The sequence below is a fragment of the Patella vulgata genome, chromosome 8 (genome assembly GCF_932274485.2).
Source record: "Patella vulgata chromosome 8, xgPatVulg1.2, whole genome shotgun sequence".
Taxonomy (NCBI): Eukaryota; Metazoa; Mollusca; class Gastropoda; family Patellidae; genus Patella; species Patella vulgata.
In genome coordinates this window covers 11,394,227-11,420,291 of record NC_065886.2, presented here as the reverse complement: position 1 = coordinate 11,420,291, position 26,065 = coordinate 11,394,227, and the positions used below count along the sequence as shown (strand labels likewise).

At 37.0% G+C, this 26,065-nt stretch overlaps 1 protein-coding gene across 3 annotated transcripts in view; it reads right to left on the bottom strand.

Annotated features, from left to right (window-relative positions):
• Positions 1–4,974: 4,974 nt before the first annotated feature.
• The window catches only part of LOC126829879 (beta-1,4-mannosyltransferase egh), a 58,026-nt gene continuing 36,935 nt past the window's right edge, over positions 4,975–26,065 (bottom strand). For 2 of the 3 annotated variants that reach the window (XM_050560045.2, XM_050560047.2), the window contains one exon: positions 4,975–13,291. In XM_050560045.2, coding sequence (XP_050416002.1) covers positions 11,880–13,265 — 1,386 coding nt within the window. In that variant the 5' untranslated portion in view covers positions 13,266–13,291 and the 3' untranslated portion in view covers positions 4,975–11,879. Of the gene's footprint in view, positions 13,292–13,474; positions 13,649–26,065 lie in introns of those variants that run through there. The other variant, XM_050560046.2, reaches the window with a different exon arrangement.

Sequence of the window (26,065 nt, the reverse complement as noted above, 5' to 3'; positions counted from 1 at the left end):
AGCTAGGTATGTAATTACATGCCACAACAAAGCCACAGACGCCGTGTAAAGCCTTAAAGGCTTCACGAGCCAGGCTTTATGAAATTTTGTCCAGTTATCAGCTATGGTTTTTACGCACAAGAACTTCTCTGTCATATGTCTCTTCAATGTTTTTACTTTCAGATGGGGTGGCCATTCTAAGATTACAAGCGGCTATCCGCATCAAAAGACAGGGGTGGGCTAAATCCATATTACGAACTTATCGTACACATCTGAAGCGTTTTGTTGATGTTTGTGTAACATTAACATTGCATTTAAAAAAAAAACTCTACCCGTGAATGGGAAATATATTGAACTATACATAGCATAACTTGTAGATGTTTAGGGATTAACTTCACTCGGCAAGCCTCAGCAGATTCCAGTACCCTACATATAGCCTCGGTTGTATGATGAACTCCGCCATTGGAACTACTTTCAAGTTCCCGGATTACCAATGGCGTTGCCCATGATGACGCCTTTGAAGAATGTTTTATCATACAAATATTTCAAAGTCTGAAGCTATTTTTTTTCAAGTTTATCCGATTTTCTCCAATCAAGGGCAACTTTGCACTGAAAATTCTACACACGATTCGAAGACGCAATTTTGATAACTTCTTTTTTAAAAGCGGTAAGTTTTCCTAATAAGTAAACCGGTGCCGCATCGCAATTGCATAGGCGTAGCTGCGTAGGTACATATCACTTACCGTCATAGAGCCGAGGCTAGATGTAGAGTAATGGAATCTGCCGAGGTTTGCCGAGTGGGATTAACCTTTCATTCTGTAAAGACTTATCTGCATATTGTATCTCTTTTTTTAAGGGGGGTTGGATAGCCGAATGGTTAGCACGTGCGCGCTGTATCATAAAGCCTATCATTGAGTCAACTGGCGTGGTTTCGAATCCCCAGTTGTACGTGACAAGGAGTAGGGTCGCCTGTCCATGAACCTCGTGGATTTTCTCCGGGTCCTCCGGTTTCCTCCCACTACTATTGGCCTTATCATTTAGCACTAACCTCAAAGACTATAAACCATGGTTACCTGCAGTGCAGTTGCTTCCTCTAGCTCGAGCTTGCCATACAGTACACCCCGCTAATAAAATAACTAAAAACTCTTTGGGTATGGGAACTACTAAGGGTTATCACTACATATGTACATTTTATGTTCATACTTTATTTTGTAAGGGGAGTTTGTTATTATGTTTCATATATTCGGTTAAAAATAGAAACCATAAGAAATCTATGACCACACTTAGACTCAGTACGCATCACCTAGAAATAGAGAGGAGCTGATACAAAAAAATTCCTGTTGATAGTGTCTATGCAAATTTTGCGATTTAAACTCGATCAAAAACGAGCAACATTTTTTGCTCTACTGTAGCAAGTATGAAGAAATACGCCAAGCCCATTTATACCCACCTCTCAGCAAATCCAAAGATTTCCTACAATTTTATTAATCTCTTTAACCCACCAAAATTGATTGCCAAGGCAGTGGCTCTATGTGTGTTTTTGGCTTGCAATAAGAGAGCTAAATCAAATTTGGTGGCAACTACATCTAACTGAAACCCCTTAGATATACATGTAGTATACTGTTTGTATGAATGTATTGAGTTGTCTATGTAATATGTATTATTAATTGTATATGACTATGTCTAAGTGTATATGTATGCATGCTGTCCATAATGGATGTTTTGATGCAATAAACATCTTATCTTTATGAGTCCATTTCTGTTTGAGAGACCGGGGCTATTAAAATCCTGTGCCAATTCATAATAATTCGTTGTGTTGCTAACTTGCATTGGAAAATGTTGGTAAAATGCAATATGGGTGTATATAAACTAATTTACATTCAGTCGTTTCCGTTTATACTCTAATTTCAAACCAGTTATATTCCACGAAATACGCCAGAAGTCCCAATCGAATGGAAATGTCTAGCGCCTGGTTATTCCAGTCTACACCGATAGTATTCATTGCGCATGCTCTCCAGATAAAAATGTGACGTTACCGTTTGACATGACTTGTGGAATATGTGTAGCCTCGTTCTTCGAGTCCCTTGTTACAAATGGCGCTGAAACGCATTACGCTACACGATTCGTGTACCAATAGTAAAATGTTTATTTTGTCTTAAATATTGGATATCAGAAGCCCATCTTTTCCCGGTATGATCAAAACATCAATATTGATTTAAATTGACAAATAATTTGTGTTATCAATGTCAAAGACTTTGGATGATATTGAGTTAATTTTGCAATTTAAGTTACTTTACTTGCACAAAGGCTCGCAGTATGTACGATGAATAAGACAATTATCACCACTACAAATAACTTATATTGCAGCGAGGAAACTGGCCTTAGCCGGACGAATGTTGTTTCCAAATCTCCCAGATTGATGGAGGCACCATGATGGCTGAAGTTTCGCATCCCCTGGTCTTTATAGGGACTGTACGCCCCTGAAATCGCGGAAAATATTCAATATAAAGAAATCGAAATCACTTGGTGAAAGGCAATAATACAACATTTAAATGGCCTCACATTATTGTGGTATCAAGCAGTTTGGGTATCGGGGCCGTCGGACTCCACACCCAATAATTAGCAAAATTATGTGTTTTTAAGTTTAAAAACATTGTAGGCCTACCGAAACCCCATTTCCGCTACGCTGGCTCCAAATATGAATTTCGCTCCGACGAGCGAGTGTACTACACCTAGTTCACAACCAATGAAAACAAAATATGTTTTAAATAATTTAACTGGAGTACCGTATCAAACTGAGCCACAGCAAATATTTGCTAAGCTAAGAGCGTATTCGAATTACATTCTATATATAAGAGTCTGGTACAGTCAACTCCAAGTATGGTGAATAAAGGGGAACAACTCTGTCTGTTCTCATCACCAGTTTGAATGACCTCACAATTTCGCTAACAATTTACATTAGTCAAATGTTCAACAATATGTATACAGCGTTACGACTTTTGGGGATGAACCGAAAAAGAGTAAAGTATTCAGTGTATACTCTGTTCCATAGATTGAACAAAGAAATTAAGTTCATCCTGGAGCTGGAAATTGCAACAAAAAAACTTAAAATGATTAACTTTGAAGACAAGGGGGATAACTTGTTTGTTGCAATCACGTCAGGACCCCGACTTGTAATCCTTGACTTCAATATTAAATTCATGTCATTCCTTGGTCTAAAACATTTTTTTGACATTCCGACTATCTTAATCTTTGTAACCACACATGTGGTCTAAAACTGCTGATTAAAGACAAAGACCTTGCAATCCTAAAATTATGTGTATAGTTGTTTTTTACGTCCGCTTCCACCGAGGTGATATCGCAGACAACTTAGGTGTATAGAGCCTCAATGGTTTAAGTAGGAGATCGGGGTAACTCCTTTTCCATCACACTCTCCCCCAATGGTAATATCAGATTTAGTTTGAATTACATTTTGGAACATAATAACCCAGCTTCTTATTTGGGTCGATGTTCATTTGGTGATAGGTTTTTTGTCCGACTGTCTCTCACTCTTTGTGAACACAATAATCCTGCTTTTAATTGGAGTAAAATGGTGAAACTTGCCATAGACGTTCCGTTACTGGAGACTGAGATCATTGACAAGCTTAGGCTAAGCAGAGACAAGCAATTTGATTTGTTGATGATGGTAAACCAACAAATATAGTTCACGAGATGAAATGAAATGGGGTTTAACGTCCTACTGTTCTGCTCCGACTGGGTATTTCATATGAGATTCCATAATTCACTTAGAGGGGCATTATGTAATATTTTAGATAAAGAGCTGACCATTCTCGCGATAATATTTCAAAAATAGATGATTAAATGCAAAATGAAGATATTGAAAATATAATTCAAAATATGTGTGCATTGATCGTAACCTCCATACTGGTCATTCAAACCTTTCCTGTCTCCATTTTTAAATTAAATCATTAAATGGCCCAACCATTCTAATCTACTTAAAATCGGAGCCATCTGATGACATGGAGAGTTGATTATGGGTCTTGTCATGTTAATAAATGTCTAATTAATCATTTATATAACATTTAAGGCCCAAAGAAAGACCACATAATACCTGTTTAGTATGCTTTTTTTTAAAGATAAGTACCACCGTTCAAGGGATCAGAAACTGACTATTATGGAACTTAGTCAAGGTATTGATGTAATAAAGCTATACACCTAGTGTCCTCACTCTCACTTAATTAGAACTAAAGTTATTTGTGTCTCATATATATCAACCAATCAAATTGCTTATCTCTGCTTACCTTAAGCAGAAAATTCTCATCTTCGAACTCCATCATGGCATTCAATTAATAGACATCTATGCCAAGTGTGAACATTCTAACTCAATTAAAATGAGAGTTATTGTGTTCCAAAGTCTCGACCAATCAAATTGCTTGTCGATGTGCTTACCCTGAGCAGAAAATGCTCATTATCAAACTTAGTCAAGGTATTGATGTTATGAAACTATACACCAAGTTTCATCACTCTCACTTAATTAGAACTAAAGTTATCGTGTCCCAAAGCATCAACCAATTAAATTGCTTATCTCTGCTTACCCTAAGCCGAAAAAGTTCATCTTCGAACTCCATCAAGGCATTGACCTAATAAACACCTACACCAAGGTTGAACATTCTAGCTCAATTAGAAAGAGAGTTATTGTGTCCCAAAAAGTGTGACGGACAGACGGATGGATAGACAGACGAACCCATTTTAATAGTCCCCTGCGTTCTTCGAAAGGCGTGGGACAAAAAATTACTAGTCTACCTTCAAATCAAATCGATGGCCATATTATATTCTTCACCCACATGTAACAAATGCAATGGGGTTTAACCGTTAAACTTTAACGTCCTACTTTTCTGCACAAATGACCCAGGGGAAACCGTACAGAACAATCTTGAGGAACTTTATCGGCTAACATCGGGAGCGAAACTCAACAAATTTAACAACAATTATATATAAATAATAAAACACTTTAATGATAAAATGTAAAATTAATACTTTAGGCCACAACAATTCGATTTTCTGTTCTTCCTGGTCCAATCAGATCCTATTTCGTTTCGTTTTTTTTATAGTTCAAAATTTTGTTTTACTTGTCTTTACTACACTAAGATTTGGAAGACTTGTTGTCATTGACATGTTCTGAATGGTGTGAGAGATTAGCCAGCGAAGCGGTCTGTTACGGCGAGCTTTAGGCGTCTTTTGCACAGAACTTTGGTTAATCCACTAGTAACATTAATGTTGATTGGTTAATCAAATATATGATGTCATAGGTCAACAGCCATAGGTCTGATCGACCTTTCACTACAACGAAATATAGATCTGTATTTTAATCAGATTGTTACTGGTCTTGATAAAGAAATGGTCACTTGAATCAAGTGAGAGAGAGAGAGATAGAAATGGGGTTTAACGTCCACTCGACACAAACTAGGTCATTTCGGGACCAACATATGGTTTAATTTTATTTCAATAATTTGATTGCGCGTAAGGGTCTTTAGCCGTTTTGTTTTCTTATACTTTTGATGGCCTACACTACATGAAAGTCTGTCTGGTTGTAGTGGGAGGTCACGTCAGGGGTCACACGAGCTGCTTTTGACTATGATGTCAGACATTGCTTAAAGCTGCAATTTCATATTTTTAAGTTATATTTTTAAAATTTATTAAAATAAAGCCTTAAAATAGATGGTATCCATAAACCATCCTACCTTGTTAAAGAATAATCCTATTAATCCTGTAAGTCACTATTGCCAGCTGAGAAATTGGCAAAAATATCATTTTCAACTTCAAATTCCAACGTTTGAAGGTAGCTAATGCATGGAGGCAATAGGAAAACAAGGGAGGTAATTGTGTTATTATTTCCTGTGTCATTGATTTTTAAGGGTGGGAAATAATGCCCATGGTCGTATAATAGTGAGTTGATAACCTAATGAGCAAAAGACATAGAAATAATTATGTTTTGAATTTCTTAGAAAACATGAAATTATCGCTTTAATCAATCAGTGTTGACGTTTCTAGTGGTTTACCCACCGTTTCGAACATGGCATGCCAAGAAATCGCTGTAACAGACCGTTTCATTAGCTTATACCTCACATCAACCAGAACACAGGTTATATAGCAACTCTTCCAGATCCTAGCGTAGTCAAAACAAGTAAAACAAAATTTTAAATCAGATTGGTTTTGCTTCAAATTTCAAAACTTTGACCTAAATGCTTTTGGTTTTTTAATAGGTCTTTTCTCCTAAAGAAATAAGACAGAAAATTTTTACTGGTAAGAACAGAAAATTATATATTGGTGTGGTCTTAGCCCAAAATACACAAAATATTATAGAGCTCAAAATACATCAACTAAAACACAAAACAGAATGCATTGTCAAAGCACAATATGTCATACTTATTACAGATGCATTATGTAAGATTTAGATAAAGAGCTGTTCGTTCTCACTATATTAGTTTATAAATAAACAATGAATAATGAATATATGGAAAATATCATTAACCCATTAAGTGAGTAGGTCGTTATATAACGTCCTGGACAACTGCCATGACGCCTTGGAGGTATTTTCCCCAACCTATTCTTAGAACATAGTACATAGTTCTTCGTCACTTCGTCAAATTAATTACACAATAGGGGGTAGTTAACGTTTTAAAAACGTCACGCTTAACAGGTTAAAATTACTTTATTCTGAGTAATGTTATGAACAACAGATTCTTGATTTTTTTCAATCTAACTATAAGTGATTAAATGGGATGGGTGGTCTAATCCACTATATATCCTAGCCATCTGATGATCTAGACAGTTGATAGTTGGCTTGTCATGTGAATAAATGTCTAAATTATATTATATATGCCATTTGAAGCATGGGGAAAAAAAAGACATACATGTACAATAGGGACATTTAGCTCTTACATAATGCATCTTTAAAGCCCTAACTATCTTCTGAGAATATTTACCAACTAGAATATCTATGTTTCACATTATCACAATATGGGCCTCATTGGGAAATTAATAGATTTGATGTTCAATTATACAGAAGTAAACTTTAAAGGCCCATCATGCAGACAGGGAAAATCTGAAGATAGTATATATCTCCATTGACCAAACTCTTAGATCATATTTTCGTAATAATTATGGATCTTAATCAATAATGACTGAATTCTTAGATCATTTTCATAATAAACATGGATATATTGACTGAATTCTTAGATCATATTTTCGTAATAATTATGGATCTTAATCAATATTGACTGAACTCTTAGATCATTTTCACAATAATTATTTATGAATCTTAATGAATATTCAGTCCAATACTATACTTAAATGTTAGAACAACAAAAATACTTGAGTTAAAGAAGGCAGTCAATGAGAAACTAATACACATTCGTTTCTTTTTCTTCTATGGTCATGTGTGTAATACTCTAACTAGGAAGAAGAATTTGGAAGAACAGCATTGTTTCAATCATTTACAGCATAAATATTCATGTAATTGAAAGACTTGATGAATCATATTTGTGTACATGTATAGTACATGTACAGTGTGGACCTTGGTTTTCGGAAGCTCTAACCCTAGTAGAGGTGGGAAATGGGTATGAGATTCTTCTTGGTTCGTTTCAGGATTTGAATTTGGAACCCAGGAAATTCTAGTCTAGATTTCAGTTCTAATTGCAGCACGACTACCGCAGCACTAAGTTGCAACGAGAAAGACTATATGTATTATCACATCTTGTCAGGGACAACTAACTTTGATTTAAGATTACTTGGTCTCCTTAAATTAAGAGACGACTACTGGTAGGTCTCCTTACATGTAATTGGGGACCAAAATTGTTGATTTCATTGGTATTTGATTATATTGATTGGTTTTGTGGGCTGTCATATTGTCAAGTACAACTAACCTATGGTTGTTGATAAATATGCAATTTGGAAATTGTTAAATATATCTTAAAGATAGAGAGAGATAAATGGGGTTTAACGTCCACTCGACACAGTCATTTCGGGACTAACATATGGTTTAATTTTATTTCAATAATTCGCTTGCACGTAGGGAGGGGTCTTTAGCAGTGGGATGAAACCGGAGGACCCGGAGAACAGGCGACCCTACTCCTTGTCACGTACAACCAGGGATTCGAAACCATGCCAGTTGACTCAATGATATACCGTAGATACAGCGCACATGTGCTAACCATTCGGCCATCCAACCCCCCTCTTAAACTACATTTTAGGATTTACGCATTCCTGGGGTTAAAAATTCTGTTTATAACTTCACAATTTCAAGATCTTTTAATAATTGCTTACAAAGTTTTTGATTTCCTTGAAGGAGCAAATCCTCTTTGATTTACTTACAGGACCTAAAACCAGCCTTGATTTACTTAAAAGGAGCTAAAAACTCTTTTGATTTATTTAAAGGACATAACCTCTTTGAATAATTAAAGGTGCTAAAAATACTTTGATTTACTTAAAGGAGCTAAAACCTTTTCAAGTTACTTAAAGGAGCTAAAACGTATTTGATTTACTTAAAGAGCTAAAATCTCTTTATTTAAAGAAACTATAACCCCATTAGTTTACTTTAAGCAGCTAAAACCTGCTCAATTAACTTAAAAGAGCTAAAACCTCTTCAATTTTCTTAAGGGAGTTGAAACCTATTTGATTTTCCTTAAGGAGCTAAAATCTCTTCAATTTACTTAAAGGAGTTAATCTTTATTTGTTTAACTTAAAGGAACTTAAATTGTTTTCGATTTATTTAAAGGGGCTAAACATCTTCCAATTACTTAAAAGGAGCTTAAAACTTTTTGACTTATTTAAAGGAGCTTAATGCTCTTGTTTAACTTAAAGGAAATGAAATGAGGTTTAACATCCTACTGTTCTGCTCCTATGCTGGGCTAATGAAGACGGGCATACGCCACACAGTGTGCTATGAGGGAAATTTTGCCCGGGCAGGGCACTATCGCCTACTCTTATATCGAATTCCAACTGCCAAGGGATCTTTTACGTGCATTCCATTGTATACACGGGACCTCGGTTTTTGTATCATCCGAAGGACTAGACAACTGTCGTTATCAAGCCCTCCGTCCTGCATCACTGTTTAACTAATGATATTCTGTGTCGACAGTGGAACATACAATCCATCATACATGTACCACCACAATGTTAGCTTGATCAATATAGTCATACAATTTTTGACACTGAAAGAGAGAGAAATGAGGTTTAACGTCCACTCGACACAAACTAGGTTCTGGTTCAATTTTATTTCAATAATTCGCATAAAACCGGGGAATCGAAACCATACCAGCTGAATCAATGACAGACCTTATGATACAACGTGCACACGCTAACCCTTCGGTCATTCAACCTCCCCTTTTGACGCAGACAGATGGTCATCCCACAAAACAAATCAACAAATAAAATCCAATAAAATCAACAATTTTTAAGAGTTCTGGTCAATTTACATACATGCGAGCGAGAGAGAGAGAAATGGGGTTTAACGTCCACTCGACACAAACTATGACATTTCGAGACTAACATATGGTTTAATTTTATTTACATAATTTGCTTGTGCATAGGGGTTTTTAGCAGTGGGAGGAAACCGGAGGACCCAGATAAAACCCACGAGGTTGGACAGGCGACCCTACTCCTTGTTACGTACAACCGCGGATTCGAAACCACGCCAGCTGACTCAATGACAGACTTTATGATACAACGCGCGCACGCTAACCATTCAGTCATCCACCCCCCCCCCCCCCCTTACATACATGCTGAAAATAAATTGTAATGTACATGTATGAAGATCAGGAACAATCTGGTTGAAACACAGATTCTATTTCGTTTCGTTTTTATAGTTCAAAATTTCGTTTTACTTGTCTTTACTACACTTGGATCTGGAAGAGTTGTTATTTAACTCGTGTTCTGAATGCTGTCAGGGATAAGCCAATGAAACGGTCTGTTACGGCGAGCTTTAGGTGTGTTTTTCAAGGAACTGTGGGTAATCCACTAGTAACATCAATGCTGATTGGTTAATCAAATGTCTGACATCATAGGGTCATAAGTCGGTCTTTTGACCCGTGACGTGACCTATCGCTATAACTTGTCAGATCTTCATGTAGTGTAGGCCATCGAAAGTATAAAAAAAACGAAACGAAATATAGATCTGAATTTTAATCAGATTGGATCAGGAAGAACTATAAATAACTTTGGTTTGGTCTAAATCAATAGAGCTGCAATACTGAGTATTTAGAATAGTCATATAATAGAATGTAATGTCACTAGTCAATGGTTTGTCCATGTAGTGACAGAGCTCTATATAGATATATGTATGTATAAAATAAATAAAATAAAAACATTATTTCTAAGATTCTGCATGAAGCAAAAAACAAAAAACAAAAAACAAAAAAACCCTGTAATTACAGCTATAGGTATGTTGAGGCCGTCGCAAAATTTCCGAACTTGCGTCAAAACGAATAATAACCCATAGATAAATCGCGATCACAAGACATCTCCAGCCTCCCCACCCCACCCCACCCCACTGATACATGTATTTAATTTATCATTTTCTATCTGCGGGGTCGTCCAACCGACCCACCCAGTTCCACGAGTAATCTGTATTGCAATTTTGCGACGGTCTTTGACAACTGAAAAAGGACCTATATAAGCTTAACGTAATTTGGCAACACTTCTAAGATTCTACAAGCAGGAAAAAAAAATCTGACAGTGAGGCCCACATCAATTTGAATCTGAGTTCTTTGGGATCAATCATAAAATTGAAAGTTCTGCTTCTTTTTTTTTAAAAAATGAAATCTTGGCTAGTTATTTTAAAATTTTGATATTTTAAGAAAAAAAGACGATTATGAAGCCAACATCAAGACCCTGAGGAACCAAAGACAAAATTGGAGGGGCCCGACTAGGATCAATTCCTCTTCTTTTTGCCCATCGGGAATATTTTCTTCTATGTGGTGATCTTAGGTTGCATCTGGTCTGTAATCCACAGCTTTAAATTCATTAACTTATGTTACAGAATTCTTCATCTAGCATTTCAGGATTATGGTCTAAATCCGTAATCCAAAAGATGAAGTAACAAGATTTTCATTTTGACTAACATTCTAACACTTTTAACAGTCATGGAGTGAGTGACCCAATTCTGATAGGGTTCCTCTTTACAACTAGCCAAACAATCCTAATAAATCTCACAAGTACATGTAGAGTGCTTTGATGGTTTCGATGTCGGATGCAATACATTAAATAGATACATGTATATACGTGTATGATTGCGAAATTCAATAAAAAAAAAGAAGAAAATCAGAAAAACTGACTTATACATGTGAATGTAAGTATTTACAATGTTTGACAGGGGCAATAACTCCACACAATTGATATGTGACCTGATAACTAGCTAAACAATGCCAACAAGTAACAAAATACATGGTTCTGTAGAGTGTTCACAAGGTTCTGATGATTAAAATTTAGTACACTACAGGCCAAACAGTTCCAGCAAGCTGAAACAACACTTCTACTATAAGACAAACCATTCCAGACAAGAATCTCAAGACATTTTGACCTGTGGAGTGTACAGGAATTGTGGTCACATGAACCAATGGGCAGAAGTGACGACATAAAATGTGGGCGCAACAATTAGCACAAGCTGAATTTAAAAATGTCAGAAAGGGTCCGAATCGGTGGTATTTCTCTTAAAAAAGAAACATGACCCCTGTCTATACTGGTCAATGAGAATATTACTGAGCTACGCCCATCACTTTTTTTAAAAACTATATCTAAATTTAAAACTCCACTAAAATTCGGTGTATTTCTTGTAAATGTGGAATGTTACAGTATTATAAAGGAAACAATAACTTAAAACTAAAAATAAATGGCTGGTCTTCTCATACATGACTGAGCAATGGCGTCTCATGAACGTCCTTTTTAACCACATGAAATCCACTGTTCTTACTGGACATAAAAGCCCAAACGACCCCAATAGCCTCCATTATCATGGCAACTGGCATAATACACAGTATCATAACACACAACGCAAAGTTAAACAAGATATGCCGTCGATGTGAGAACGATTTCAGGGCTCCAAATGTAAACAGGAAAATCATTGCTCCTCCCATCAAGCTTATTACTGTATTTATAAAGCCGAACAGGGGAAGTGGAAATAAGGGCGCTAGAACTATGTTTGGAACTGTGAAGGGCATCACAACCCACGCAATCATCATCAAATTGATCCCTCCTTTATACTGAAAAGGGATGCTTTTACTTAGTATTACTTTGCTGATTCCTTGCACCCACCTCTTTCTCTGACGAATGTAATCCATCACAGAAAATGTACTTTTTTCCCACATCTCTCCCTCCACAAAACCAAATTTAAATCCTTCCTTCCACGCGGTCAATGCGAAAAAACAATCTTCAGCAATGCTGCCTTCGTGTCCAAAATCGTAGGTGATCTTTCGCTCAGCTCCTGCATTCGCCACGATAAATGAACCCTTCCAACTGAATACGGGACGGTGCAAAACATTCATAGTAAACCGCAGTATGCCATAATCGATACCCACACGTATAGAATCTGCTAATGTTGTTATCCAACAAACAATTTCCTCGTTAGCGTAGGTAATGACACCTTGACCAAATTCATATTGACCGTCATTTATAAAATTAATCACACCAATTAAACTGCTTTCGGTAATTAATGTTTCTTCATCTAAATGTATTATCCAATCATTATCACTCAATATATTTACTCCTTCTTCTAAACAATATTGTAATGCACGCGCTTTGTAAAGCGTTTCATTTTTAGTGCGATACTTATCAGGCACTACAAGCTCTCGCACTTGCGCCGATTTTGAAACTCCTATAGCACTGTCAGTGACGACCTCAAACACAAAATTAGTTAAACCTAGTTTCATACAAGTGTCTATATTTCTTTGGATGTTTCGCTTAACTAGTTCGGGATATGTGCCTTTAGTGACGACACGAAAACACACAAAAGGGCCGAACAATAGCGATGTTCTCAATACAGGAGTGCTCGGATAACAGTTGAAACAGACAATACCAAGAATGTTACAGACGGTCAATGGTAACGGTATAAGCGTCAATAGTCTCAGAGTGTAGAGAATACCCGTAACAAAATAGCCATACTCTTTGAACGGATCTAGATCTGGCATTGAGGATCCGGATCCTACACGCAGAGCTCCCGTCAATACACACATCACCAGCATACACACGACCAACACAAAGATGGTGAGAACATGTTTTATTCGTTGACTCATCTTTCACAGTTCTCTCAGATTTTAACCTGGAATTTAAAAAAAAAATGGAAATAAAATTTCAGATTATTTCATAAATGATGTCAAATAACAAAAGCAAAATATAAGTGTTAAAATGTCCAGAACATTGTCAAAAGGTCGAACTTGCAAAAACCAAACACTTGTACTTGGAGGAAGAATGTGGAGCAAATTGATTGAAAAGAAGTTCAGACCTAAAACAAAAATATAAAATGTCCTTTGTCCTGCACTCCTTACAAGAACAACTTCTAGGACAAAATCAAGCTTAGCCATCCAGCCAGCAGCCACCATACACGCACCTTACTCATTCAGCCACCGAGGTTCTCTTACTATATACAACACAGGTAGGAGTCAGGTAATTACCGGTGTTACAGGTACATATAAGTAGACTGTACATGTACAGGTATATACAACAATAGATCTACCTGTAGGCATAATACAGGTTATATATAAGCCCTTTACCACTGTATTTAACATGTGTATATAAGTAAGTAATATACATTAAATCTGATTTTCTTTCAAGTTTAAGCAGATAATCATCTCATATTCACAAAAAATTTCACATTAACAAAAAACAACTTTTATTTTTACATCATTTAAGTATACAGTCAGTATTTCTACTTGGCCAGTTAACATTTCTACAGTACAATGTAACATCTAGAAGTTTTCATAATGGCAATACTGACAAGGGGAAACCACGTCAGAAAATCACAATAAACTTTCTCTGCCAATGCAGAGATTGAACATGCGACCTTCAGGCTAGCGAGCCAGCGTCTTACCCACTTAGCCAACGTGACTCCCAATAAGCAAGAAAGCTGCTGATTACTAATACTGAACCCAAATAACTGCTACTATGTGTAGGTATGGTTATGCCCTTCACTGTCTATATAATTCAAGCTAATTATGTAGATTGCCTTGTAAGTAGTCTCTAAGTAGGTATTATACAGATTAACAAGATTAATTGTTAACGACATAACACCATGAGTGCTGGCTGTAAAGGTCAACTTTTACCTCTGTTTTCTACCTACAGTCATAACAAGTTTAATCACAAAGCTTCCAGGTATCAATCAGGTATAATCACCTTCTCAGTACACATCGATTACAAAGCCCTCAGGTAACAAATTAAATCAGTCCAATGAACATATTGATCACAAAGTTTCCAGGTACAAATAAGAATTATTGACACAGTGGTTAGCCATACAGATCTGATAACCCACAAGTTGATAGTCTAGCCATACTGTAGTTATCTACTCACAGGTGTGTTTGATCCCCACACAGTGTCAAATTCAGGGTTCGTGGGGTTTAACATCCTACTTTTGTGCTCCTAATACTGGGCTAATGAAGACGGGCATACAACATACAGTGTGCTATGAGGAAAGTTTTGCCTGGGGAGCGGCACTATGGCCTACTCTTATATCAAATTCTAACTGCCAAGGGATCTTTGACGTGCATGCCAATGTATACAGGGGCCCTCTGTCTTGCACCACTGACAAGGGGAACCATGTCATAAAATCCTGATGAACTTTGTCAACCAATGCTGGGAGCGAGCCACTGTCTTACTCACTTAGCCACCGTGGCTCCTTGTGAGAAAGAAACCGGGGTTAATGATCACTCGAATCAAACCCTGTCATTTCTAGACTAACATGTGGTTCAATTGTATTTCAATAATTCCCTTTTATACATGGGGGTGGGGGGGTGGATGGCTGAATGGTTAGAGTGTGCGCGCTGTATCATAAAGCCTGTCATTGAGTCGACTGGCGTGGTTTTGAATCCCCGGTTGTACGTGGCAGGGAGTAGGGTCACCTGTCCAACCTCGTGGGTTTTCTCCGGGGCCTCCGGTTTCCTCCCACTGCTAAAGACCTCTACGCGCAAGCGAATTATGTAAATAAAATTAAACCATGTTAGTCCCGAAATGGCCTAGTTTGTGTCGAGTGGGCGTTAAACCCCATTTCTCTCTTTCTCTTTATACATGGGTCTTTAACAGTGGGAGGAAACTGGAGAACCGGGAGAAAACCAATAAGGTTGGACAGGAGACCCAACTCCTTGACAGACTGTAAGATCTAAAGGACTCGTGCATCAGGGACCACTCCATGAAAAAAGTATCTGAGAAAAATGTTAAAATGAAAGTTGAATCCCTATAATAATTCAATAAGACACAATTGGTCTAATCCATGTTAAACTAAACCCCAACTATCAGATTTAACATACCCTTGTTAAAAACAAACAGACAATTGACCTCAATACCCGCCCATCTAATACTTTTACACAGTGTCATGGGTCAAGTCTGTTTTAATAGATCTAATGTTACTGAGGGTGTGTCTACACCAGATCAAGATTGATCTAATACATATGATGGTACTAAGGACGTGTCTACACCACAAGGTCAAGATTTATCTATTATGATGGTACTGAGGGCTTGTCCACACCAGAAGGTCAAAAATGATCTTATAGATCTAATTTTACTAATGGCGAGGCTACACCACCAGGTCTAGACAGATTTAACAAATCTCCTGGGGTGTTTATTCATCTAGAAATTCATTTGAAATGAATCCAAAATCGAATGGGGGGGGGGGGGGTATAAAGGTAGAGAGAGAGAAATGACCTAGTTTGCATGGACTGGAGGTTAAATTCTCTCTCAAATATATTTCTCTCTCTCTCTCTCTCTCAAATATGTTTCTCTCTCTCTCTCTCTCAAATATGTTTCTCTCTCTCAAATATGTTTAAGATCGCTTGTTTGTGTCCAACAAGATCAGAGAGATTATCTAAAACATCAGTTAACCTGCATACAAATGAAATGAAATGAAATGGGTTTAACGTCCTACTGTTCTGCTCCTATACTGGGCTAATGAAGACGTGCATACGCCTACTCTTATATTGAATTCCAACTGCCAAGGGATCTTTTACGTGCATTCCAATATATACACGGGACCTCAGTTTTTTCATATCATCCGAAGGACTAGACAGCTGTCCTTGTCAGGCCCTCCGTTCTGCACCACTGACAAGGGAAACCACGTCGGAAAATCCTGATAAACTTTCTCGGCCAATGCAGGGATCGAACATCCGACCTCCAGGCTAGCAAGCCACCGTGGCTAACCTGCATACCTACAGACGAAATTGATTGATTAAGTGGGCAGTGGGGTGTTATTGATTAATGATCACTTGACTAATCAACTTGTCACTAATGGAGCTTGTCATTCGTCAATATCACTTTGTGTAATTGGGGGTTTACTTTAGAAAAAAAAATATGCATGTTCCCTTAAAGTAATGATGTATTATTGACATTTTTCGCTAAAATACAAAATTTCTCACGGCTTAATGTACGCCAATATGCAAGAGCCAAATCTGCCAATTGCATGTCTTTCTTTGACCTGGAATTTTATCTAAATTATTAATTATACATTAACTTATCCAGACCATAATCAACTCTCGATGTCAATGCTAGCTTGCGATATTTATTGGACTACATGTATGATCTGATTTGCTGCTAAACTTTCATTCATAATTTAATCATGAAATGGATAATCGAACGAGACTATGTTTTTTATCGTACCAACTTTAGTAATGATGATAGAGGCTAGACCCAAAATTCAATTGCTAAAATCTTGGTTCAGAGTGGATCAATTTGACTGAAATTTTCAGCATATTCTTTACATTATCTAGTTTTTAACTATTATAGTGAGAACTGCCAGCTCTTTATCTTATCTCCCATAATGTATCTTTAAGATTGATTATCTAACCTTTTAAGTTAAGAAAACAAAATCAAAATACCAACAAAAACAAAAAGTTTGGAATTGACTTAGAGTGTGACTTCGTTGAATTTTGAAGATTATCATGCCTGGTGCGCCAGTGCGGCTTAAATCAATCTCATCCAGGGCTCGAAATTCGTTTTTTCGATCGAAGGCCATCTTTGGCCTACGATAGGCCAATGTGCAACCTTGATCCAGGGCCAAAAATTGAAAATCCAAGGCCAATTTTTAAGTGATGAATTATGATATTATCAGCTTATTTAGAAGGTTTTAATATGTCGATCATATGTAAATCTGTTTATTGTAGATCTTGTTTCTCAGTCAAAATGTTGTTACAGGCCTGCCTATCACATCACGTTCAATATTTTTATTACTTTCACAAAAATAATGCATCCTTTTTTAAGGGAGAAAATTCTTATCGTACCGTTTTTAGTACGATTTTTTATTCTAAAAAATATTTAAAAAATTGGCATGTAGCCATATTGAGAGTTGAAAGTATTACTATATCATCGGTAGACCTGGGTAAAATATCCATAGTATCGATAAGATATGCCAAAAAGCACTATCGAGTACCGGTGTGGCAGTTTCAGATGGATGACAAAAACGTTTGTATTTCTTCTTTCGGAATCAAGGCTGTATTTTTTTAATAATAATAAACAATTTACGCATTCGTGATAACAAGCTCTTTAGACTATTACATTTTCTTTAGTTTTTGCACACGAATCGACAACGATTTGTCCACCATGTTGGTATTTGTCGCGCTCACGTACGCAATGTATGTTTTGAATCGACTCATGCTCATTTTATTTTGGTTCCTGCACATACATAGGCCTATCAATGGTATTTCGTCATTCATAACCAAACCTACATTATTTAAAAATAAAGAACAATTTATACATAATATGAGACAGTTTATTATTAATTAGACGAACAAAAACATCTATCGGAGTATCACAACATCGTATGGTTTGACTTTAAAACACGTAATCCAGTCTTCATTACGACCGTGAAAATAAGATTGTTTCGATACCGATTATCGATAGTAAAAATAACTCTCGATACCCAGCACTAATCGGCGACCATACATGGCTGAAGATAGTTAAAAATCGAGCCACGAAGCTGCGGCCAAATTCTAAAAATTCGAGGGCCATCACCACCGAGGCCGTCGGCAGTGTCGAGCCCTGATTTCATCCTCATGCGTGATTAATGAAATGAACCGATATCTTTGTGATATAAACATAAATCTAAAGTTGCATCAAAATTGGACAAAAATTGTGACCTCCATGGTAAGGGTAAGAAGATCCTCACCTACACCAATATGTTGGCGTCTGTAACTGTAACACTTACAAGATGGTCACACCTTGTTCTCTGATTCCAGTTGCCTTTTAGTAAAACAAGATATCCGTTATCTTCCTTGTGGTCCTTAATGCCACCATCACTTTTACCCAAACAGCTCGTAGTGAAAATAAGCACACTATGTTTCCCAGCGTCTTTTGTATCTAGATTTTTTTTTTCAAGCTATTCAATTCAAAATGTTATGCAGACCTAATCTTTATGAATCATCATTATATTTTATACATGCCATTCATATGATAATGTATTAAACTATAACATAACACATATTGGCCAAGAACAATCTATACTAATATTTGTGACTGTCGTTTGTCTGTCTGTTTGTCTGTCTGTCTGTTCGGGGTTGGCGGCTACACTAGGTCTGCCCTGAGTCTGAAATTTGGGGTATAGGGGTAGCTTGGACCGGGGAGTAACATAGGCCAGGTGGCATCAGTCTACCACTTCCCGTTTCGGAGTTATGACCCCCGAGCGAAGCCAGGTATCCTGCTAGTTACTGAGTGATATTATGGACAGGTTGATTTACACTTAATGGGTTGAGTATCCGTAAAAACATAAAATAAAAAGTCCTTGTATATCAAAAAGGAGAGAGAGAGAGAGAGAGAGAGAGAGAGAGAGAGAGAGAGAGAAAAATGGGGTTTAACATCCACTTAACACAAACTAGGTAATTTCGGGACTAACACATAGTTCAATTTTATTTCAATAATTCGCTTATGCATCGGGGTTGTTAGTAGTGGGAGGAAACTGGAGGAAACCCACGAGGTTGGACAGGCGACCCTACTCCTTGTCACGAACAACCGGGGAATCGAAACCCCACCGGTTTACTCAATGACAGACCATATGATACAGCGCGCACGTGCTAACCATTCGGCCATCCAACCCCCCCATCAAAAAATCAATAACAAATTTGTAGGGCAATTATTTTATAGACTGGCAATAACAACAAATCAGTAACCATGCCTGACAACAACAAGATCAAAGTATGAAAACAACATGATCAAACGCAAGCTGCTTATAAACGATTAGTGAGACCACTGATGATTTGCCTTAATTAACATTGGAGATATTAAAGATATGTTCTGGTGTACAAACTGGGTAATTTGATGATATATTTGGACTAAAAACATATTCAAACTAATTAATGTATCAAAATTTTGCTTCAAATCCTTCTCAAAACACTGTTTACGAAACGGGTGTGGATACACAAGACGCTGTTATCTTTAATCGCCATACATGTGATACCTCCCGCAATTCGCGGGAGTCTCCCGATTTCACCCCTGATCTCCCGAGCTCCCGATCAGGAGACAAATACTCCCGCTTTTTCAATTCTTGTAATTTTATTTCTTGGGAGTCAAAATTGTAATCAAATAGCATCGAAATAAAACGAGACAGACTTTTTTTTGTTAAATGTTGTGTTGAATGTTGTTACTATAATTAGTAACACGGCGTTACTATAATTAGTAACACGGCCTGAATACATTTTCAATGTTTTCGTATTTGGAACAATACCATTTAAATAACACGATAATTATTGTTTTTATACGAAATAAATAAAGTCCTGGTCGTAATATTCATGATTTTCGATGTTAAATAAATTCTACAATGACCAACACAATGCTCTAAGTTTGACATATATTACGTAATTAGTCGGAAGCTACGGGCCCTGGAAGCTACCGCTACATTGCACGCTACTGGATCTTGACCGATCTGTAGAATATCTGTCAGTGTTTATACCCACAATTCTAACCCTAACCCTTCAGAATAGTTTTAGCCACAATCCACCGCTGTTACAGCTTCAATTTGTACGTTTGACATGTAATTTATAAACCTAACGCTAACCCTAACCCTAACCCTTAGAGAAGATATTCTCCAGATGACACAATGATAGTATTATTCGCTTACATCAGTCTCGTATTCATGGCAATTTCTGCACAATAAAACATAATTAAATAGTATTGTGAATGTTCAGAACAGGATGAATTAATAGGGCTTTTTTTATATACATTTTTAATTTGTAATGTGTGATTTTAAACTCATTACGGTTATGTTACCAATGTGGACAGCAAGGTAATTCAGACCACGTGACATCAACATTATGTCGTCTGCAGTGGAATTTGTTTAGCACACGTAAAGGGTCGTACATGAATGGTGTTGAAAATATCATCCACAATACAATTCATACCGTGCGATATCAGTAACTTGCAAGTTATGCACAAAATATGAATAATATTTTCCAAAATGACAATAACCACCAAAATTTAATAACCATAGCTACCGTAATATAAATGGGCTATCAAGGCAAATTAAAGGTAAACTGTTACATTTAATTAATATTGAGTATATATATGTAACTGCACCTCAAATGACCAAAACTGCTAATCAAAAGTTTTTAAATTTATTAATGTAGGCCTACATGCATATTAAAATGATATTAAAATATATAAAATATGTAAATTAATTTGTCTTTTATTCATGGTGGGTGGGTAATTTTAACGCGTGATTAAAGTCTCCCTCTTTTGACCTTAATTCTCCTGACATTTTTACAAAAATCTCCTGACATTTTACTTGTGGCCAATCACATCCATTTATCATAAATATCAAAGCCTAATTAAATTCTCGGATTATCCACTGCCCACGTCTTTTTCCGTGATTTTTATCTCAGAAAGTGATGAAGGTCTAACTCTTCATAAAGTTTATCAACATGAAGCGCTCAATCTTCGTGTGCAACCTTTGACGTGACCGGAGCAGACATTCCTAATCGTCGGGCTGCCGATTAGGGAAACCCTTACATTTTTGTCCTGTATGCGTTCCATGGTTGTTTTTAAGGGAATCCAGTATTTTTCTAGTAAGATTTGATATTTCTACTTTCCATATACCAAAATTGCCATATTTTTATTGGAAATAACCACCCGATAAATACTTTTCTGGGAAAGCATCTTTAAATAATCTTTTCTATATTAGTGTAAATTCTTTGAGTATTTAAAAATAGACTAGGAGAGGTTTTATGACTGATTTATAGCCCCAGTCCACTGTGACATGATCATAAATTTCACCTTTATAAACTCACATGTACCTATAATTTTGTTATTAAGTAAAGTAAGTAAGTAAGTTTATTGCATACAAACACCCACAGGGAGCAGCATATTTGAGTTTCTCACGTCTTACCCACTTAATCCCCACCGAGTCCACTGCATATGAAATAGATGTTATTTCAGGCCAGATTACATAATGATCTGTAAAATATTTTGATTTTCAGGAATTTGGGCATTATTATTGGCCCCATGAAAAGATGCTCCTATCATTTTACAGAGAACTAGCTTAACTATTTGCATGCATGCCCAAAATTATTTAATTCGGATCAGGCAAGACTGAGAATTTTGTAGATTTATGATGAAAATTTACCATTTTTAAGCTGATTTCAAAATTTAATAGGATCTTGAAAACCGTGCGAGATATGTGCCCAAACTATAGCTTGAATTTTAGCTTCAGATGTCGATTAAAAGATCATACACAAATGTACGTGGAACAGAGTTTGAAAAATAATATAAAATTAATTGTGAAGTTACCATAGGTCAGACGTCGCAACGCCCACAAATAATTTAAAAAATACGCAGGCCTCCTTCATTTTTATTCAGATGTGTAACAGAGAGAGAGAGAGAGAGAGAGAGAGAGAGAGAGAGAGAGAGAGAGAGAGAGAGAATGGGGTTTAACATCCACTTGACACAAACTAGGTCATTTCGGGACTAACATATTAATTTTTTATTTCAATAATTCACTTGCGCGTAGGTGTCTTTAGCAGTGGGAGGAAACCGGAGGGCCCGGAGAAAACCCACGAGGTTGGACAGGTGACCCTACTCCTTGTCACGTACAACCGGGGATTCGAAACCACACTAGATGACTCAATGACAGGCTTTATGATACAGTGCGCATTTGCTAACAATTCGGCCATCCAACCCCCCATATGTGTAACAAAAAGAGAATTTAGTATGGTAAGGCTGACCTTAAAAATATCTTTGTTTCGCCTAACGCGACCGACTAACTAAAACCACCCCCGACTTGAATTATTTTATTGCACTTTTCCGCGATCTTTTTATTTTATTTTGTGTGTCAACCTGAAATATATCACGAGAGTTATTTCCCTTTACAATGGCTATGGTTTGATTCATTACTGAAACTGGTTGATCAAGACGAAAGCATCATAGGTGTTGCTTCTCAACAAAATGGTTGCAGACGAAAGCACATCCATTCCCACGAAATGATTCTGCCTCTATTTTTCTCGAAAACGGATATTTTCAATATCCGTTTTCGAGAAAAATGAAGGCACAATCCGCACGATCGTTATAAAACGTGTTGAGGGAGTTTCAAACGTCAGTTTGTGGCAATTCGTGTGCCAGTCGTGCATCACGAAAAATCCCGATGTCATTGAATTGATTTGTTTGCCAATAAAAGAAGACGAATGTTTGCACCCGGAAAATTATCAAGCTGTCAAATTAGCTCTTAAAAAAAATCTGAAAAAAACCCCGACCCTTCGCCTCGATTGTGGGTCGGGTTTGGTGAAACAAAGATATTTTTAAGGTCAGCCTAATGGGTTTTGCCTTCATGGAGTAAATAAATGATCGACAACAGTACAACAGTACATAAAACTAGTGGATAATCCGGCGCTGCTCGGGTTGTGCCCGTAACTCAGAAACCGGAAGCCACCTAACCTGTTTCTCCCCGATCCAATCTGCCCCTAGACACCAAATTTCAGCCTCGGGACAGCCCTAGTGTAGCGGGAAGAACTTCCCACTAAACCAAATCCATGGCCTAAGGCCAAATGGAAAGATTGCAAAATCATATTCTAAAAAACAGGAATCAGCTTCGGTTCTCCTATGTCTTGTCTGCGATATCACTTATGTGGAAGCAGACGTTAAACACCAAGAACACACACCTAGTGTAGCCGCCAACCCTGAACAGACAAACGATAGTCATAAATATTTTTATTGATGACGTCTAGGGTACACGATTAATACATATTTATTAAATTATTTTGTATATCGCCATTTCAACTCATAAACTAGAATCTTTAAAATTTACTTTCAAAATTTTGGAATATTTCCTTTCAACTATTCCCAACCTAATCACATTTCACACTTCAATCATTGACAAAAACTATGTTACATCATACTTCAGTCTCTACAGTCGATCTACCCTTATCGTATACAAAATAAACATTTGGACCATGATCTCCTCAAATAATCCATCATATCAATCAATATGTATTTAGAACTTATACATGTAACCTAAACGTCATAAGGGTAGGTTATACTCACAGAATAATCTTGAGTCAAAACTATGTCAGTTAAAAGGTTAACCAGCCATGAATTATGAGATAAGATGTTAAATTTACCTACCTGGGTTTTCATAAATAACATTTTATTATCAAGGTTTATCTTACAAGGTGTATCCCTTGTATTTATAAAGTGTTATTATTACGGCCTCCCTAATCAGAATGACGAAATGAAATGTGGTTTAACGTCCTACTGTTCTGCTCCGAACTGGGCTAGTGAAGACGGGCATACGTCATACTGGGTGCTATGAGGGAAATTTTGCCAGGACAGCGGTACTACTGCCTACTCTTATATCGAATTCCAACTGTCAATGTATCTTTTACATGCACGCCAATGTGTTCACGGGACCTTAGTTTTTCGTCCCATCCGAAGGACTAAACAGCTATCTTTGACAGGCTCTTCGTTCTGCCTGAAAATCTGGATGAACTTTCTCGGTCAATGCAGGGATCGAACACCAGACTTCCAGGTTAGGGAGCCAGCGTCTTACCCACCCACTTGGCCACTGTGACCCGCTTCAGATTAGGGAGGCCCTTATTATTAGTAGTAAGTGGTGTATCAGTGTATGTCATAATAATAATAATAATATGTAGATTTATATAGCGCTAATACTCCATTCACAGAGGCGTACAGTCGTACACACAGTGCATACAATTGAATTAATTTGATTAATCCTGTCAGTATATCTGTAAGGATCTCTGTCCTCTAATGTCATTGATCCATATCAGTTACCATACATGTATATCATATCATACGTGTATAAACGTATTTTCGTGAGACAGATCAACAAACTTCTTGTTCATGCACCAGTATGTAATCTTCTTGTTATCATTCCACTGACACAAACTAGGTCATTTCTGGACTAACATGTGGTTCAATTTTATTTCAGTAATTCACTTGCATGAAAGCAGAGGACCCGGAGAAAACCCACGAGGTTGGACATGTACAATCAGGGAATCGAAACCACACCAGTTGACTCAATGACAGACCTTATGAATATGATACAACGCGCATGCACAAACCATTCGGCCATCCAACCCCCTGGAACATGAGGTACCTGTCACAATCAAATTATCACATAACATATATTATATATCAGGGCATATGATAACATTGATTAGCAATTATTGGATCCTAGTGGTGCCAATTCATCCTAAAAATTCTGTTGTTATTGTTAGCAAACTGCTATACGATACCACTTATCATATGCCCTGTTATATATATTATAGGTTATGTGATAATTTGTACCTGACAATATCTGCGACAGGTGTCTTATGTCAAGGCTTGTTTATATGTCTGCGACAGGTGTCTTATGTCAAAGCCTGTTAATGTGTATGCCACTGTAAACAGGAAAGTTCTTTTTATTTTTTTACATCCTATTTAACTGCCAAGCCTGGACATTAACATTTTGACTACCAAGACTGTACATAAGATTTTGACAAGTACAAATTATCAAACAACATACACATATAAGCCTGGACATAAGTACAATTTATCACAGAACATATATACATGTATATATCAAAAACTTAGACACAAGGCACCTGTCACAGATTATCTCAGGTACAAATTATTTATTATTACACAACATAAGGCACCGGTCACAGATTTTTTTCAGGTACAAAATACCACACAACATATATTTATACAAGCCTGGAGATAAATGAAATGGGGTTTAACGTCCTACTTTTCTGCTCCGAACTGGGCTAATGAAGATGGGCATACAACATACAGTGTGCAATGAGGAAAATTTTGCCGGGACAGCGACACTAAGGCCTACTCTTATATCGAACTCCAACTGTCAAGGGATCTTTTACGTGCACACCAATGTGTACACAGGACCTCGCTTTTTCGTCCCATCTGAATGACTAGACAGCTGTCCTTGTCAGGGCCTCCATCTTGTGTCACTGACAAGGAGGAAGCCTGCCGGAAAATCTGGACGAACGTTCTCTGCCAATGCAGGGATCGAACAGCCAGAGCCAGCGTCTTACCCACTTTGCCACCGTGACCTCCCACCTGGAGATAAGGCATCTGTCCTGTGTTTAACCCCGATGTTGGCCATGAAAGTTCATCACAATTTTCCATGTAGGGGCCGGTAAGGGACATCATATAGTCGTTGTGTATACATTGGCGTGCACAAAAAAGAACCCTTGACAGTTGGAAACCATTCATGATACTGTTTTATTTAACTTGGTACACATATCAAACTATTGGTGCTTGTTGCTTTTACTAATTAAAAATCTCTTGGATTCAACAAATTTAATCATTTTTGTGTTTGCAAATTAATTTCTTAATTCACCTTAATAGGTATACTTGAAGATGTCATTTAAAGAATTGATAAGGTTTCTACTTTCATTTTATT